We start from the raw sequence: 18,198 nt of genomic DNA on the forward strand, positions 1-18,198 counted from the left end.
GGTCAGTGCTGGAAACTTTGGAAGAGATACAATTAAACAGACATCTTTCCCAATTATTTTTCAGTGGACTCAAAGGAGTCAGCATTGCTGTTCAGAACAAAAAGAGACCCGGCTTCCTCAAGTTTAAGAAGCTGGCTTCTGAGAGCCAATAGCTTTAAACATCATAAAATTAAAGGATATGGTTGTAACAATGCTCACAGCAAACACTGGGCAGCCCGCCCTCCCCCTCCCCCTCCTTCCCTGCTTGTGAACCGACTTCTCGGCCTGCACTTCAGAAGTCTCCCGGAGGTGTGGACAGACCCTCCATCAAGCTTGGGGCACAGTAAGCTGTGAAGTGAAGGTTTCTGGCGCCTGGGCTCAAACAGTCATTCAGTGGCTAGCTTGGTTATCAAGAAGACAACAATCAGAAAAGATCAGTAAACAGACACGCTGCGCCAGAGCCTTGAATTAGCTACTCTTAGTTTAAAAAACAAAAAATCCAAAAGGCACACACCAGCACACTGTACGTATTATTTTCTTTTATTATAAGTCAGTAACAAGAACTCAAGATTCGGAGCTGTTTTCTTTGTAGAAACAGAGAAATCATAAGACCCCCCTCCTTCTGCCAATGTGTCCCAAGAAAACTCCACTCACTGGCCTTGTTTTGACATAATCTTTAATTGTTGATGAGCACAGAGGAAGCAAAATCGTCCTTAATCAATAGAATGCAAATCACATTTGGATTAGAAATCTTTCCAAAAGTGTATCAACTGGACTTTACAAATAAGAACACAAACTCTTTCTGCTTCGTTTACTTGAGTTCAAGATGAGATCAAAATAAATAATAATAATAATAAAAAAAAAGCTGGCTGGGTGCCAAATTAACATCTCTTTGAGGGATTTGGACGGAACAATAAACTTTTTCCACTTTTTAAGGAAAATGGGGGGGGGGACTAAGTAAACCCAAGTGGGTATTAGAACAGTTTTATCTCAGTGAGTTAGATCTGGTTTGTGGCACATATTCAAAGTCCCACAGGAAAGGTAACTTGAATGCTAGACAGTTCAGAGAGGAAGCCCTCCGGGTGAGCCTCTCAAGCTGATAGACGGCAGCATCAGAGAACCCTCTGCTGAACGCCCTTCGATCCACACTCCCAGGCAGTCGGAGATACAGTATCATCGTGGAGGGAAAAGCAGCCTTCCAATGCTAATGTTAACCAGCCCCCGTGACGAGAGGGGAACGAAGCGAATGGAGGGAAGGGGAGATGGACAGAGGGAAGGGGGAATGGCACTGCCCCGCAAGCTCACAGAGAGAATTGCTCACGCTGAAGTGACTTCCCAGACTTCAGGGGAGCATCCCGGACCCTCTGAATCGCGACAAAGGCTGGCTCTCAGAAGCCGGAGGAAAGGAGCTGTGATGTCCAGGGTGAAGGATTCCAAGAAGTAAGGGACTGGGGTGCACAGATAACAGGAGGAATTTCACTAGGGGATTGGAGCTCAAAACTGGACCCCAGAGGTGGGCAGAGAAAGGGAGAGAAGGGACCAGGAGATGATCTGAGTTACATGCTGAGGATTCTAGAAGGGGAAGACACACCTTTCATATGAATAATACAAGAACTCTCCAGTGTGGTCGACCCATCAATCCATCCTCAGCCATCAGACAACATGCATCTTGACTCTAGCAACTGAAATCAAAATCTATTCATCATCCTTTGCTGAATTACTTTAAGTGTTAGGCTGCAGAGTTTGGAATAGACTGACATCTATATATGTAAAACAAGACACGCCCCCACACATCCACACCTTTAATCTTAGGTATCAATGCCAGCAGGAAAAAAAAAACAGGGGGAGGGGCATTTGGCAAAGAAGTGCGTCTTACCTAAGTCCTTCTATTGCATTAAAAATCTCAATCAAGTTTTCTTCAGTGTTCTGGCTCTATCTAACATGTGTGAGTCCACTAGAAGCCATGGCTAGGGGCTGGGGGCTGGGAAATGGGGAGTGGGGAAGGGGAAGGGGAAGGAGCTGGCTAATGGTTTTCATTCAGCTCCTGACAGTCAAGTAACATTGCAAGCAACACTCCAAACTGACATTATACCTAGATACACCAGAAGCCTGTATTTGTTTGTAAGACCTTCCAACTTACACCGTGAGAAAAGGGAATCAAAAAAGTCAGACCAATAGATTAAAGCAAACAGGAAGCTAGAAGAGTCCAGTCCGCTGGGAGAGATGGGAGGAAAAGAAAAGAAGAAGAAGGGAGGAAAAAAAAAAAAGTGAGCTAGGGGAAAGCTTACCAGGAGAAGATCCTACTGCGACACGACATTACTCTTGTTTTTCTCAACAGACAACTACAAGCCATTATTACCGCTGGCCAAATTATTACTCCTCTGTCAAGAATTAGACACAACAATCAAAGTAATCAAGGGGCATGCCTAATGCACTGTGCCATTATCAATGCAAAGTTTGTTTTCTCTCTGCCCCCATGGTAGAGCCTGTAATTAACCCGTTATGTAGAACAATGTCAAACAAAAGCCTAATTGACGCTGCTCCCCCCCCCAAACACACACACCTCCACACTTGGGGCAGGTTTGGAGAGGGGCGAAAAAGACTGGAGCCCAGCGCATCCCAGGGTCTCCGAGGGTTAAGAGGCCACACAACACACTATGAGGGTACGTTAGATAGAGTTCGTATTTATTAAGTTGTCAGATATTGAAAACGGCAGTACACTCGCGCATACAAAGTAAATTCCAGTTTCCAGAGTCCAAGAATAATCCTGGGTGGGGGAAAAGAGGGACCAGTTGTATCTCTCCCACCCAAAGCGCGCAAAACAGGGAGGCACCAATTTGGGGCAGGGCCTCCTTGGGTCCATCCATCCCCTAGGCTCTGGGATTTTCACACGTGAACCATTGCTAAACTCCATGGGAGTCGGGGACTCTGCTACAGAAAGCGTGCTCCCCTCACTCTCACAGCCCGTGGTGGTGGGGGACCTGCAAGGCACAGGACCAGCACCCCCACCCCCACATCCCATGCCATAAAAGGTGGTTCCTCGCGGCCACCACCACCACCCAGAGAATGTTTGCAGCGTTTTCTCCAGGAGCCAGCCAGCCTTCTCAAGGATTTGAAATAAGAGATGGGAAAGGAGGGGCGGTGGGGGCGGGGAAGGGGAAGAGGCAAGAAAATGCAGACACCCACAGTTATGGGAATTAGAGAGAGAGAGAGAGAGAGAGAGAGAGAGAGAGAAACTCTTTTCATCTCTCAGCCTTCCCTAGTTCTTCACAAAAATGAAGCAGCCTTTCTTAACTGGCTGCCCTACTAAATAATGGGCATACTCCACTGGCTAGGCGAAAGCACGTCTCTCTTAGCAAGAGCTTGTGTTTGAAATGTGGGTCATTCCAACAATCCTAAGCAGGAGACTTTGGTATAAAGCACTTAACGCTAAGAAAATGAAATAATGACTCCAATCAAAAGCCATTTTCAACGGGACCCTCTTCCTTTTGGAGGTGGATGAATGAATGGGGTAAAGTGGGGGGGGTGCAAGAGGAAGGGAAACGTTCGTGGGGTGGGAGGGAAGGAGGCGGCATATGACAGTATCTCATTTTCACAAAACCTGTAACATTATCACAACTGGAGACCTAAGGGCTTCTTCCAACCAACTCCGATCCAACTACCGAAATTGAAACTTGCAAACTCTGCCTGAACTATTTGCAATACAATAACACACCAATTTCACATGCAGTCCTTAAATTTAGAGACTTTAAAGGCTTGCTACTCAACATATAAAAGAGGGACCCTGAATCATTGTGTTTATTTCATTATCTATGCCAAACGTTTATTAGTGAAATAGTCCTGAAGATAGAAGTCTACATATGGCGCTTTGATTTCACATAATATTTAAGAAAAAAAAAGACAACACATAAAATAAGACATATAATTCAAAGACCACGGTACAACCTTTATCTTTTTTTTTTTTTTTACTTCAGCAAACAAAAAAATAAATGTCAAGTGACATGGCAAGTGGCAAGTCTTCTGACAATAAATAATAAATTACTTTATAATTTTTGCAATGCAAGAGCAAACAGAAAAAGTTTCCTTTTCTCCTCTTTATTTCCAGAAAGAGCGAAAACAGTCATTTTAATCAATAACTATACACATCTTTGGGGGAAAAAAGTTCTTGGACAGACACAAGTCAAACACAATCCCGAGACGCTTGTGGCAAAATAGAGGTAACCTTGTTGCAATGCGTTAGAAGTTGGTTTTTAAATCTGAATTCAAAAACCTTTAAAGTCGCTTTAGACTTCATGATAGAGGATGGATCTCAAAAAAAAAAAACAGAGAGAGAGAGAGAGAGAGAGAGAAAGAAGAGAAAGAAGGAAGGAAGGAAGGAAAGAAGGAAGGAAGGAAAGGTAGGGAAGAAGAGAGAAGAAAAGTGGTAAAAGGCGCAAAAGTTAAAAGAAACCAGCTACAGGCCATGCTAAGGAGACCCTGAATTTCAATTAACCCCTTTTTAAAGTCAACCAAAAACATGGAAAACATCGCAAACCAAAGCAGCTCCCCGTTCCTGAAAGGGGTCTTTCATCCCGCGTGGCCAGTCTCTCCTCCTCTGCAGCCCCTCTGCCGTTTGCTGGAGCTCCTGTTTGGCAAGGCAGTGGCCAGGGTAGGGACAGCACCATTCAGATGAGGATGCGCTAGAAAATGTCCTGTTTCTGCTTTTCTCTAGATGTGCAGTGAAATGGAAATGCGTGTTTTTTTTTTTTTTTGAGATCCTTGAATATAAATCCTCTACGTTTTAAAAACGTCTTTTTTTTTTTTTTTCTCAGTACTCCTAAGGTCGTTGAATAGCATATGTTGGGGTTTTGGGTTTGTCTGTTTGTTTTGAATTCTAGTAAAATTCCATGATTGTCTTCACAGTGTTGCTACCATATCACCTTGTCATTAAAACAGACTTCGTTCATTTCTTGATACAGTTTCCATTGACTGGGTCGTTAAATACTTTTGCTTCCAAGAGTTCAACATAATTTCCCGCATTCTCCAACAGGGGAAAAAACAAAAACATACATCTGAATGAATGTTCCTCATGCCTCGATAGGACTGGCCACCATGCTGTTAGGAGTGTCTGGGAGCTGAGAGGACATGGATGCAACTTCGCTGCCCGTGGAGTTTGAGCCCGGTCCTCCTTCTGAAAAATTGACCTGCAAAAAAAAAAGGTTGAGACATTAATAAAGGGAGTTCTAGTAATGTTCCTAAACACACACAAACTCACACACACAACTTACTGTGTCATTCACGAGCGTTTATGCAAAACAGACATGCTGACAAAGGTGTCTACATAGACCACAGAATTTCAACAGGCTTAAAGAAAACCTATGAGAAGCAACTGAGAAGAAATCCTCTCACTTTTCCATCCTCCTAAAGATCTCTGTTTTTAACTCAAATTGAATTCCCAACATTATGTTGCATTAAATTATTTAAGGGCAAACGTGTTTCCCAACTGTAAAGTGGCAGAACAGCTCTACAGAGCGTGCTCAAAAATAAAATTATCCTGCCGGCTACAAGATGCCCTGGGAATAGGCACGCTCTCAGTCTGGAGGCTTCGAGGCTGTTCTTTTTAAATTGGAAAAGCCTATCGCACGTGCACTCAAGATCCTGTGATGGGAGACTCAGGGAAGGCTCCTTGGGATACTCCTTAAGAGGTCTCACAGTGTGGGATTTCGTCCTTGTCATTGGTACTCTTTCTCTTTATCTCTCTCCTTTCTAAGAGAATATCTGTATGTTATAACATCATCACATTATAAATATGTGACTCCTTCTTTTAACTCAAGAAGTACTGCATCATTGTAGCTGGAAACTTCCTTGGTCTCCGTGGCCCCAACCATTACCTTGGATTCCCCTCCACTTCTATTACTGGACAGCAAAGCTGAGAAGCTGAAAACACCTTGCTGTCCTAAAGCCTCCCCCAGTCTTCTTTCTACGACCCAAGTTTGGTTCACAAGATACATTAGATGGATGATTTTAAAATAAGGTTATTCCTCCCTCCCCTTCTATCTGTAGAACCCCCCTCCCTTTCTACTTTATTATACATTCCTCTTGAGAGGTCAAGGGACTTCTCAAATTTGCCTACCACTAGACTGGCCCACTTACACACACAGCCTGGGGCAGGCCCTCTTAACCACTTGCCTCTGGCCAATCACCCTTATAACTGTTGACATGAGAAAGCAAATGCCCTCGGGGTACATGCCAGGGTAAAAAGCTCTCCTCAAATGATGCAGTAGCTTCATTGCTAAAGGGGGAAAATAAAGTCCAAGTTTTCAGAATAGATTGTCATGTTTTAAGATAGGATCTTCATCCAGCTGATTAGACTTTAAGAAAAAAAAATGTATATCATACAAAAGGTATATATTTGGTATTTTATGTCTTAACCCCTTAAGCATCTGCAGGCCCAAAGTGAATTAATTCTGTTCTCTGGATGTGTCAAACACTAACGATAAGACAGATTTCCACAGATTAAATAACACTATCTCTGGTAGCTACACTTCATATTCTTTTGTGTCATGCATGCCACCTACTATGTGACTATGTCCTAGGCAAACTTATATAGTTGATATTCTCAGATAGATGGCCACGGAACATCCATCAACTATTTAATTATCCTATCTATTGGCATACGGGAAAACTGAACTCCGATGCTGTGTCTGCCGTTTATCTATCCCATCATATATGGTAACACTGAAGATGAATCGTCATCACTTTGAAACCTGAAATAGCCCGTTCTCTAAATCTAGACGAGGACACGCACTTATTGTTTGCTGGTTCAAATGCATGGTGATCTCAGATGTCTTCGGAATCTCTAATAGTCTGCAGCTCATGATTACTGCGTCCTTGTGTTCCTCCGCATACACGCCATCTAGTCACGCAACGTGGAGTTCACCCCATAAAACAAGCCTGACTTACAGAAAAATCACCTTCCAGAGTCAAATTATACGGTCTCAATTAAAAAACAAAAATGCAAGAAATTCATTTTCCTTGCATTTGTCTCTCTTCACCACCACTACTTCAGGGTCTCTTCCCAAGCCTGGGGTCACAGAGTACCATCGCCCTTCCCTCCCCAACACACCAAATCTTTCAGTGTGCGACAGCTAACCCAGATTCCCCTTTCTGCTGGGAATTCAGCTTGTTCCTTCTGGGAGCCAACGCTTACCAGTTGCTGAAAAGCAGGCTGATCTATGTCACTCTGCAAGGCGAAGTCACTCAGTACTTTCCAAGGCGGCTGGTAACTTTGCACTTCCACTGGGTTAGCCTGTAAACCACCGTCATGCCTCTCTGGACTGGCAGCCACCATCGGAGTTCCTGTCATCCCCTGGATATTCTGTGAACAACCGCCCCCCCCACATCCAAACATGTTAATGAGCAGGCACCCTCCCCTCCATTGTCTGCACATGCTAAGCAAATAGACCCAGGTATTATCTTATCTATCTAGTGGCCCTTTATTGACTCAGTTAATCTGCTGAACCTATGGATATTAGCTAAAGCTGGGCTTGTTTTGCTACTTCCGTGGGCTGGACTGTGAGGTCAACTGAGACCTTATTAAAACAATTCTGCTCAGACTATCATCTGCCCTTACCTTCACAGCTCACTCCCAATTCCATGCGAGGCCACAGTCCTCCAGAAGCTTAAAGCTGGGCTTTCCTTCAACCTCCTGACACTGTGATTTATTTATTTATTTTTTTTCTTTTCTGGGCCGTTGCAGAATTTCCTAGCAGGGCCAGACCACACTCCCAGGCTTTTGGGACTGGCTGCTGTGGTTACTATTCACTGACCAACTTAGAAAGTCCCTGGCCTACTCTCGGCCTCAATCACGAGGAGTTTAATAGCATTTAAAAACAGGGTTAGGGTTGGAAAGATGGCTTAGCGATTAAGGCTCAAGCCTGCAAAGCCAGAGGACACAGGTTCGATTCCCCAGAACCCACTTAAGCCAGATGCACAAGGGGGTGCATGCATCTAGAGTTCCTTTGCAGTGGCTGGAAGCCCTGTCACGCCCATTTTCTCTCTCTCACTCTATCTCTTTCCCTCTCTCAAGTAAATAAATAAAAATGAAAATGCAGTAACAATAAATAAATAAAGTGGGGGAAGAAACAAACTCCTTAGCTTAACCAGGAGATGCGCAAGTGGGATGCTGCCTCAGGTAACAAGGACAGGGGTGGCAGCAGTGACCTTGCCTGACCACCTTCAAGGACTCCTTCACCTTCCTGAGCTATGGCAGGCCTCACCAAGTGGGGGCCAGCAGGGTACCTGTCCACCTGAACTCTGGACCGAGGGCAGCACACAAGGTGTCTTCCCTCCCCTCTCTTTAGTATGTGGGGAACTAAGGGAGCCAGCTCTAGGAAAGTCAATGCCAGACCACAACGTTGCCTGCCTGCCCGGGTGAGAGGGTCGGTCACTGGGTCATTTTGGTTCCAGTGTGTGGATGACCTGGAAGTATACGGGGGGGGGGGAGGACTTGACATTTGCTCCCAGGTCTCTAATGTGCTGGCTGTGGCAGCACCTTTTCTGGACTCCCGCTGGTGCTGGGCCCAGGAGGTACGCAGCCACACACTGTCCAGGCTGTCTGGACCCCACGGCCACTCACAGTTTTGTCGTTGGGCTGCTGTTGCTGGAGCTGTTTCATCATGATGCTCCTCTTCTTGTCCTTGCAGCGCTTGTTCTGAAACCAGACCCGGATCACGCGCGGGCTCAGGCCCGTCATCTCCACCAGCTGCTCCTTCATGAGCGCGTCGGGTCGGGGGTTGGCGGCGTAGCAGGTCCTCAGGGTGTGCAGCTGCTTCTCGTTGAGCACAGTCCGTACACGCGTGGTCTTCTCGGGCTGCTTGTGCACGTGGGGCCGCAGGGCAGGCTGCCTCGCGGAGATGGGTTCGGCTGCAGGACCAGGGGAGAGGAGAGAGTGAGGAAGGTAGAAGGGAACAGAAGCCCCGGTCACCCCTTCATGCGCAGGGGCCCCATGTTGAGAAACGGGGCTCCAGAGCAGCCTCCCGACCCTCATCTCAGCTCAGGTCCACTGAGCATGAGCCAAGGGCGGCACATCACTGGATCAGCCCCTGGCTGGCATTTGCAAAGACATTTTCAACTCGGCTCCTCCTGCCCCCTTCCCTTTACTCTTAACCACAGCTACCCAGTTTACACCGAGTAGTACCCCTGCCTCCAGACTTAGTGTTTACTTCCAGGGTCAAAAACCAGAGGGTACCAAAAAGGACCCACAGAGCACCCTGGCTGACAGGGTGTGCAAGGGGAGGGTGTAGAATTCTGCCTGAAAGCCTCCAGCTTCAAGTCCCAAAGGAGTGTCATCTTCAGGGAGCTAAGAACTTTGGTTTGCCAGGTCCCTGGTCTGAGTACTAAATCTATGCGGACGCTCCAGAGAGCCACTGACCCCGTGCAAAGTAACACTGAAACAGGGTTGAGCTATCTAGGCTTAAGTCCTTGGCCCTCCACCCCAACATTTCGGGTTTCCCACCCTCAGCTTTACCCCATGCATGCTAGTCACAAAATGCCCCAGAACAGAACTCTCAAAACCGCCACGAAAAAAAAAAAAACAAACCAAACCAAAACAAAACACGTTGAGGTGGGGACCAATCCTTTAAAAGATGTGTAGCAGAGCGAGGGCTGTCGAGGGGGGGGGAAGGGGGTCAGGTAGCAAAGCCCCAGTCTGTCTTCTCAGCCCTGGTTCCACAGCCAATCCCGCTGTTTCCGCTTTCCTTTATGGGGAGCTGGCCCTCTGATCTGTGTGGCACAAATCTTGCACCGTCCACGACCCCCTGGGGTCAGGCCAAACACCTATGGGGTCAATTTAGAGCTACAGCAGCGACGGGGCTAGAAGATGAAATTGTCCCCAAATCAAGTAGAATGAATGGCTTAAAGAGGCAGGCTCCTTTTAAAAGGCAATTATGGAAGATTAGGTTGTTGACAGTTTTAAATTACAGCGCCGAGGCACCACTGAGCACTGGCCTGTAGTTACTAAAGACTGTAACTTTTAAGAGCTCTGTTTCTTACAAAAGGATATATGTATGTGTGTGTATGTATGTGTATATATATATATATGAATACACACATATATACACACATACATATATATGTATATACACACACACATATATATGCATTATATGTATGTACATTATATATGGTTTGGAGCAGAGAGTAATTCTCAAAGAAAGGGGTTTGGGCAGATGAATGACTGAGGTCTCCTTAAACCTAAGGTCCCTTCACTGGGTGAAGCAGTTAGCTCTGGGGACCCAGGGCTTGGGCCCAATTTTATTAGGTCGAAGCTAACCGAAAACGTGGCTGAGAGCTGAATCTCATTTTCAGTAAGCCACGGTTTGGAGGCCAAGGTAAAGCCGACTGTGCTGTTTGGGCTTGTGTGTGCAAGTGTGCACAAGTGGGGTATGCTCCTGCGTCCCCAAATTATGGGTAGTTTGTGCGTGCGTGCGCGCGCGCGTGTGTGTATTTGGGGCGCGCGCGCAGTCCAGACAGACCGAGAGGATTAAATGCAGATCGCAAGCATCCTTTTCCTTAACTGGAGGCCACCGTCGGGACCACCCTGTGTGCCCCCCTTCCCAACTCACCCACCCCCAGAGCCAGGGTCGAGGAGTACCTGCCATTTGCAGAGGCCTGGCTGGATGTAAAGGGCTGAGCGGGTCCCCCGTGCCCAGGCTGGCCCTCTCCACCACGTCGTGGTCAGCGCGACAGAAGAGCCCGTCCTCCCGAAGAGCGAACTCGTCCCCGGGGATGAGCTGGCGGCTGCAGGCCACGCAGCGGAAGCACTCGATGTGGTACACCTTGGAGCGCGCGCGCATCACGAAGTCGTTCTTGCTGAAACCAATGCTACACTTGGCGCACTTGATCCCGTACAGTCTGCGCAGGCCGAGGGGAGGCGGCCGGACAAGCACAGTTCGAGAAGAGGGGAAGGTCATTATTTTGTTTTTGTTTTTTTTTTAAGGCTCTGCCCTGACCCAAGACAGCCAGCGACCCAGGCCCATCAACCCCTTAGATGCTCGGAAAAACAGACAGTAGTAAACTTGCACTGAGGGCAGAAATTTCTCTCTCTCCCTCTCCCTCCCCTTTTCTTCTCCATTCTTTCCCTCCCTCTTTCTTCCTTCCACTCCCCCCCCCACTCCCCGCTTTTTTTTTATTCTCTCCTCCAAAAGATGAACCATTCCGCCAAACCTCTGTCTGGGCACCTCTTATTTCAGACACCCAGCCCCAAACCAAGGAAATTTTTTGGATGGAAACCAAGTCCCAAGGTTAAGCTTGCATATTCTAACAGGAAGGAATTCAGAGGTGGGCGAGGTGGGCGGGGTGGGTGCGCGCGGGGGGTGGGGGAGCGGTGAGCTGACTTTCAATTTCTTATGCCTCAATTTCTGCTGCTAGAAATATCTCCGAAATTGCAACAGCAACAACAGAAAGAGAGAGAGAGGGGAAAAAAAAAGGGTTGAGAATGAGCCTTTTTCCCCACTTCATCTGTGACTGTACTCACACAAGCAGAATAGCAAAATGAAACCTCGGTAGGTTTCCAGTGTGTGTGGGGGGGGAGGGGGGTCCCCAAGCACAGCTAGTAACTTCTAGTCACCATCCTACTAAGGATTTCCCCCAGTTTACAATGCTAATGGAAAGTGCCCTCCTCACTCTTCCTTTTATTACTATTTTTTTTAAATCTGTTTTTGCTATCTCACTGTTCATTTTTCCCATTCGCTCTGTCGGCGTTCCCGAGAGCCATGGGCAAGCAGGAAAAATGAAAAGACTCACTTCTGAGGTCTTCCTCATACCCTTCCTTCAAGAGGACAACAGTCCTCCTAGTTTGCCACTGCCCGGCACAAACGGGGGCGGGGGGGGGGGGCCTCACCCCCACTCCAGCTTTGCCTATCACTAATTCCTACCAGAGAATGGGGAAGGCCACATCCACAGAAGGGGGGGGGGGTATACTGCTCCACCGAGGTGATTTTGGGAATCAAAAGTGGTCATTGTGTTCTGTTTTTACAACTACAGGACTTAGCCAGGTTTGTGCTTGAGCGGTATGCCCCCCCCACACACACACGGGGGGGGGGTGCAGGGAGGGGAGGAAGGAGGGAGGAAAACAGAGGAGGAGAGGATACAGCGCACAGAGGGAAGTAATTGGAACTGGGCAGCTTTGGAGAATTAGGCACAAGTTGATCTGAATGAAATCAAACCAAACAGTATCTCAATAGGAAGAAAGATGCCCAGAGGTGCCAAGTGGGCTCTATCTCTCGCCAATCCCGAGTTCACACGCCAGCCGAGTAAACAATGAAAAACGGCTCATTTGTCAGAGGTTAGAAGGTGCACCGAAAAGTTTTTCCTCCCTCTGCCTACCCCGTGTGAGACCTTCCATTTTAGAGGAGACCTTGCCTGTGACCAAATAATGTAGAAAATCCCTCCCCTTTCCTGTACCCCACTTCCTTCCACTTTCACCAAAGTATTAGGGAGAAAAAGACACATATTGTTCAGTTGTATCTATCAGGAGTATACCCACCATTTGGAGATTTAAAAAAAAAAAAATTAAAAAGCCGGGTAGTTTATGAGGAGAAAACAAACTGACTGACTTTTTAAATAAGAATTACAGAGTTTCAATAACCGTAGGGCATAGGAAACCTTCTCGTTACTAGTCACTGAAGACTGAAAAATACAGCTTTTCTGTCTCGAACATAGTAGTGAAGGCAGTATTTCTTCTGTTTCGTGTTGGGACTGATGATCTTTAAAAATATTTTCTTTCTCTCTCTATCTCTCTCTCTCTTTAATGTAGAAAAACCTGACTGGCTTCCTAAGGTAAACAAAACGATGAAGTTTCTGATGTTGAGCACACAAGTCCCAGAAAACTTGAGACCAGCCCTCCCCGGGCCAGCGGGTAACGTGTAATATCAGGGACAAAACCCCCGCTCAGTTCCTCCTGGTTCTGAGCTTGTCTGAGGAGCAACACCATCATTTTACCAGTTACTAGATTTTAGTGTGAGAAAGGAAGCTGTTCAATTATCTAAATATGCCAATTGTTCCTACACGGATGATGGGCAACTTGATCTCCTCTGCCTAATTCATCAGCTCAGATAAGATAAGAAAGAAAAGACAGTCAGATGTCAGCAAAGGGTTAATATTTAAAAAGATTAAATTTCCGGTCTCCCTTCCACACACACACACCCCTGTAAGGATGTAAGGACTATTTCAGTTGGTTTTGAAATTTTCTAGGAAGAAAATCATAGGAGAAAAATAAAACGAGACCACACATGTACTTTGCTCTTTCAATAGGCCAAACTTTAGCCTTTCTCGGTGACACCGCCAAACAGTTTTGAACAAATGAAACAGGAGAAAAAAACAAAACAAAACAAAACAAAAAAACCACTGCACTCTATTTTGAAAAAAAAAATCTGTTTTTAAAGTTTAGAAACCTAAACCTATCGGTCACAATTTCGTTATTGTTGCTATTATTTCGGAAGAGGAAACGTTAAAGAAAAGGAAATAATTTCTGCATCGCAAATTCCAAGAACAATCAAGGAGCCTGCCTATCTCACAAATTAGGAAAGCCACCTTGAAGGGTAACCTCCCCCAACCCCCACCTCCGTCCCGCTAAGAAGCGAAAGGAAAGGCATAGTTCAGTTTTTAAAACACATTTTCAGGCTGGTTTTTTTTTTTTTTTTTTCATCTAAAGTCGTATTCCCCCAAAAGACAAAGACATGTCAGGTAAAACACACACAGGGCGAGGGGAAACAGGGATGCCCGGGAGAGCCGGGCGAGGAAGGCGGCGTACCTGATGTAATCTCGCTTACAGTAGGTTTTCCCGTCCCTCACAAAGCACGTGCAGCTCTCATCCAAATACTGATTGCACTCCGCGCATTTCAAACATGCCGCGTGCCATTCCAAATCCGGAGAGACCCTCAGAATATACTGGTCGTGAATTTGATTGCCGCAACCGACACATAGGGAAATCAGACGTTTTTCTGGAATGAAAATAAATACATGATTGACTACCCGTTTACTTCCTACAGAGATAAACACACTTTTAGCGTCCTTCTCTTACAGGGTGCGCTCTGGGAGAATTTTTTTCTCCCTCCACCCCCCCCCTGCACCTTTTTTTATTTTTATTTTTTATTAAAGGAGTGTTGCACTTTGGGATGTAATTTAAATGTCCCATCAAAACCCTGACTGGCTTACAAAAAAAAAAAAAAAAAAGGGGGGGGGAGGCGGATATATGTAAAATGCAGATTCGAGCAGTCTCCATTTGTAAGCCTAGCACGCAATCAAACAAGCTCATTTTGTGTTCTCTGCCCTCCTCCCTCTGCGCTGTAATCATTAGGAAAGATTACGGATAAGTCAAAGAAAAGGTTTTGACTAGAGTCGTTAAGTAAACGCAGGGATGTCTCTATTTTTCCATGAAGCACGCTGTTTAAAAAAAAAAAAATAGCAGGCAGGAGTGGATGTTGTCAGCAAGGGTATCCACCAGGACAGCTGTCACTGGCTCTCGTTTGCAAGTCTAATGCCAGTTCAATTCATATTTCCCGGTATCGCGCGTGCCGGCAACACAACCGCCTTCTGGAACCCCGACTAGGAAGGAAATCACCACTTAGCACCAGACCCGGGGCTTTGGAGAGCGCACACAGGCGAATTCAAACACAAGGTTAGGGTCCGTTTGGAGGATGTTCAGAACGGACAGCTAGCATGCAGGCAACAAGGGGAGTGGGGAAGCAACAAAAAACTAAAGAAAGAAATAAACCAGGAAAATAAAAAAAAAAAAAATCTCTTTTTCTTCTCTTTCTCTCTCCGGGCACTTATAAGTCCGGAGAGCCCTTGGCAGCCAGCAGGGCCAGGGAGAGAGAAAGAGACAGACAGAGACAGAGAGATCCCCCCCCCCAACCCCGCACCCCCCTCGCCGTACAAGACCCTCAGGGTTAAAAAAAAAAAAAAAGGAAAAGAAAAGAAAAGAAAAGAAAAAAAAAATCGCCTCTTACTTTTTGGTGGATCTCCCATGTCTCCCATATCTGTTAGAGGGAGTAATGTCCACAGTGAAATGGTTGGTTGCCCGGCTGAAGAACAGCCCCACCGAGAGAGAGAGGGGGAGAGAGGGAAAAAGAGAGAGAGAGAGAGAGAGAGAGAGAGAGAGAGCGAGGATGCTGGTGCTGAGGCTGAGGTGGGATGCAGTGGTCCCCACCCCTGGGGGGGGACGCTGCCGCTGGAGGCCGGTTGCCGGGCTGCGCTGCGCCCTCACCGGGGATGCGCTTGGTCCGGTTGGCGGCGGAGCCTGGCAGCGGCGCCAGCGGGAGTCGGAGGAGGAGGAGGAGGAGGAAGAGGAGGAGGAGGAGCGGCGGCGGCGGCGGACTCAGCTCGGCTCGGCTCGGGCCACCTCTCTCCAGCTTCTCTCTCTTGACTCCAAACTTCTCGGCACCAACTCGAGCTCCCTCGCCATTGGTCTGACGCTGCGCGCGGGCACGTCAGGCCCCGCGCCGCGCCCATTGGCTGCGGGGCGCGCGGCGCAGCTGTTCTGATTATCATATTTCAGCCCCGCGGGCCAGCCCGCGCCGCTGACCGCTCGGGGAGCCCGCGGCCCTGCAGGAGGAGGAGGAGGAGGAGGGAGGAGGAAGGAGGAGGGCTCCCGAGGCCACGGCTTGCTGGGGGGCTCTGGGCTTGGCTTTCCACACCCCTCTTCTTCCCATCCCATCCCATCCCATCCCCAAGCCCAGGCAGCTTAGGGGCATCCTTGTCCAACCTCTCCGCCCAGTCCCCCTCTCTAGGCTCCTTCCCGGCATCTCCGCCCCGGGGAGCCACCCCCGTTTCCTTCCCTGACTCTGCACCCCCTTTCCCCCCACCATCCCTGGGATGAGCTCGGTGGCTGAGTCGCTGGGTCGGTCTTCTCCCGGCGACAAGGTCCCATCGTGGACACTAGGAACAGGGAAAGGGACGTGCAAACAGGACGCTGGGCTCGACGTGGCCTCGCAGTTCCTGCGCCAGGCTGGGCTTGCCGACCCAAAGGGAGCCGTGCGCTCTGAGCATCCCGGGACCCCAGGCGCGCTCCCGGCCCCGAAGAATCCCCTCCCAGCCACCCCCTCAAGAAGTGTTGACTGACTGCTGCTCCCCCAGTTAACCCTCCCTACCCCCACCCACATTCCCAACCTCACATCTCCAAAAGCGTGGGGTGGGAGGCGGAAAGGGGTATTCTTCGTGCCGTGAGCGGACAAGTCGGGTTGGAAACACAAAAGGTAAAAAAGAAAGGTGATTGTGGGGACTGCCTCTCTCCTTCCGACCCGCGAGGGCTGCCTTTTCGGTTTTAACTCTCCAATTCAAGCGCCTGCTGACTCCCCAAGTCGGAAGGCTGCGCTCTGGAGCTTCCAGCGGTATACAGTGCAAGGCGGTTGTGCACACTCCAATCCTTCTCTTCGCCCTCCCCCCTTATATTTTGTTTTATTATTTTACTTCTCTTAGCGTTCTTGGGCTCTTCGCTGGCGTTATTTTGGCAATAATCAACGCAAGTTTCCATGTCTTCTTTTTAGAGAGCTGTAAGACTAGGTTAGGTCTGGAGATGAGGTAGGGACTGGGAAGCCTTCCTTTCCTTTACGCGGAGGACAGAAGCTATTTCACACTTTCTGAGAAACTATTCTTGGCGGGAGATGTTTGGCTGCATCTGCCCCCCGGGTAACTTTGCCCCCACTAATTTCTGACGTGCGTTCCCGTCGTCTTCCAGTGTCCCAGAGGCAGAAGTGGGAAGTCCACGAAGATCCCCCACACTTCCCCCAAAGCTCAGCAGAGCTTGCCTTGTCTACCGGGACTGCTTGCTTTCTCTAAAAAGGGCCGCAAATACATGCTCCTAGAAGGCTTAATGTGGTGTTTGGTTACCCGGGAGAAGACCCAGTGGGTTAGGAAACTCCTTTCTTTGTATCTCTTCCCCAGATCTAACCCCAGATAAGACCGGAGGGCCTTGGGCCTCCTTGGCTGGGCTCGAACGGACGTGCCTCCATGGAGTGCAGAAAAACTTCAAGCGTGAGTTCTCTCCTGGTCTGGTGGTGGGGGGTGGTGGTGGTGTGTGTGTGTGGCTTTACAAATAATAAATTAATTAAATAAATAAACTCCCAATTTCTGTTTTGTTCTGGTTAGCTTTTTTTTTTCTTCCTTTTTTCTTTTCTCGGTGGCAAATCAGATCTTTGGTACCGGTTGTTTTTTTTTTTTTTCCCCTTAAATTATAAATCATGTCCGATAGGTTGTGTGGGATGGAAAGATGGCCAGGCATAGGTGAAGGTTTGTTTCGTTTTGACTCACGTTTCTGCTCCCGGGCGCTATACGCCTCCACTCTTGTCAGGCACCTCCTGCGAACCCGACGTTGATAATTGCTGCTGCAAACAAGGCTTCCCCCGACGCAGACACGGCCCCCTTGTAGAGAACCAAGTTGGCCCCGTCCCTTTTTCTGTTGTCCTTTTTATTTTTTTTAAAAAAGTATTTTATTTAGAGATGCCGCTATACCACTCTAATGCTAGAAGCTGAATAAAGGATATGAACGTTTCCTCATGCCACGTGTAAGGCATGGGATTTTAAGAGAGAAATAGCCATTACCCTGGTGACTTACTTAGATTTGAGAGGCACTGTTAATCCTTTTAAGCAAGCCAGGCACAGTGCAATATCGTTCCCCAAGCCAAAAAATTATGACAGGGAATGATCACAGATGTTAGCAACTCTAAGCCTACATATATGTACGTATATATAGAGAGAAATATATCTACATATCTGTATCTATCCATCTATATGTATGTATATCTGGCGTATGGCTTGGGGAGAAACTTTCAGGAATACGCAGCTCCACCATCACAGTGAAGCCATGCTTTATTTTTCTTAACCCACACTATTATTTTAAACGGGCATTTTGCTAGTTCCTAAACTGATCAAAGCAAGAACAACCCTGCGTCAGATACTCCTCTCCAGGGGAGAAGTTTGAGGGAACCTAATAATTATGCTGTTCCATCCTGCATGTGATCTGCAGTTTTGTGCATGCCCTTAATATAATTTGCATTAAAAGTCAGGCAGCAAGCATTATTTAATTTCACCCGGAGTCTTCCTGTTTCCTTAGTTGATTGCTATATGTCTGTTTAACACGTCATGCATGTGTGTAAAATCGTCCATGTTTTCATAGAATACATAAAACGGATTACATAAAAATGATCAGCAGGATTTCCCTCCCCAGTACTTGATCACAGG

General features: G+C 47.4%; 1 protein-coding gene across 1 annotated transcript; it reads right to left on the reverse strand.

Annotated features, from left to right (window-relative positions):
* Positions 1–4,756: 4,756 nt before the first annotated feature.
* Isl1 (ISL LIM homeobox 1) lies at positions 4,757–15,166 on the reverse strand. Its single transcript, XM_004664949.2, has 6 exons — positions 14,970–15,166; positions 13,772–13,961; positions 10,613–10,872; positions 8,597–8,883; positions 7,169–7,336; positions 4,757–5,162 (listed from the first exon to the last, which is right to left on the reverse strand). The coding sequence occupies exons 1-6, from the start codon at positions 14,995–14,997 to the stop codon at positions 5,046–5,048; spliced, it is 1,050 nt and encodes a 349-aa protein (XP_004665006.1). The 5' UTR covers positions 14,998–15,166; the 3' UTR covers positions 4,757–5,045.
* Positions 15,167–18,198: the final 3,032 nt, after the last annotated feature.

Source organism: Jaculus jaculus, chromosome 20 (genome assembly GCF_020740685.1).
Source record: "Jaculus jaculus isolate mJacJac1 chromosome 20, mJacJac1.mat.Y.cur, whole genome shotgun sequence".
NCBI lineage: Eukaryota > Metazoa > Chordata > Mammalia > Rodentia > Dipodidae > Jaculus > Jaculus jaculus.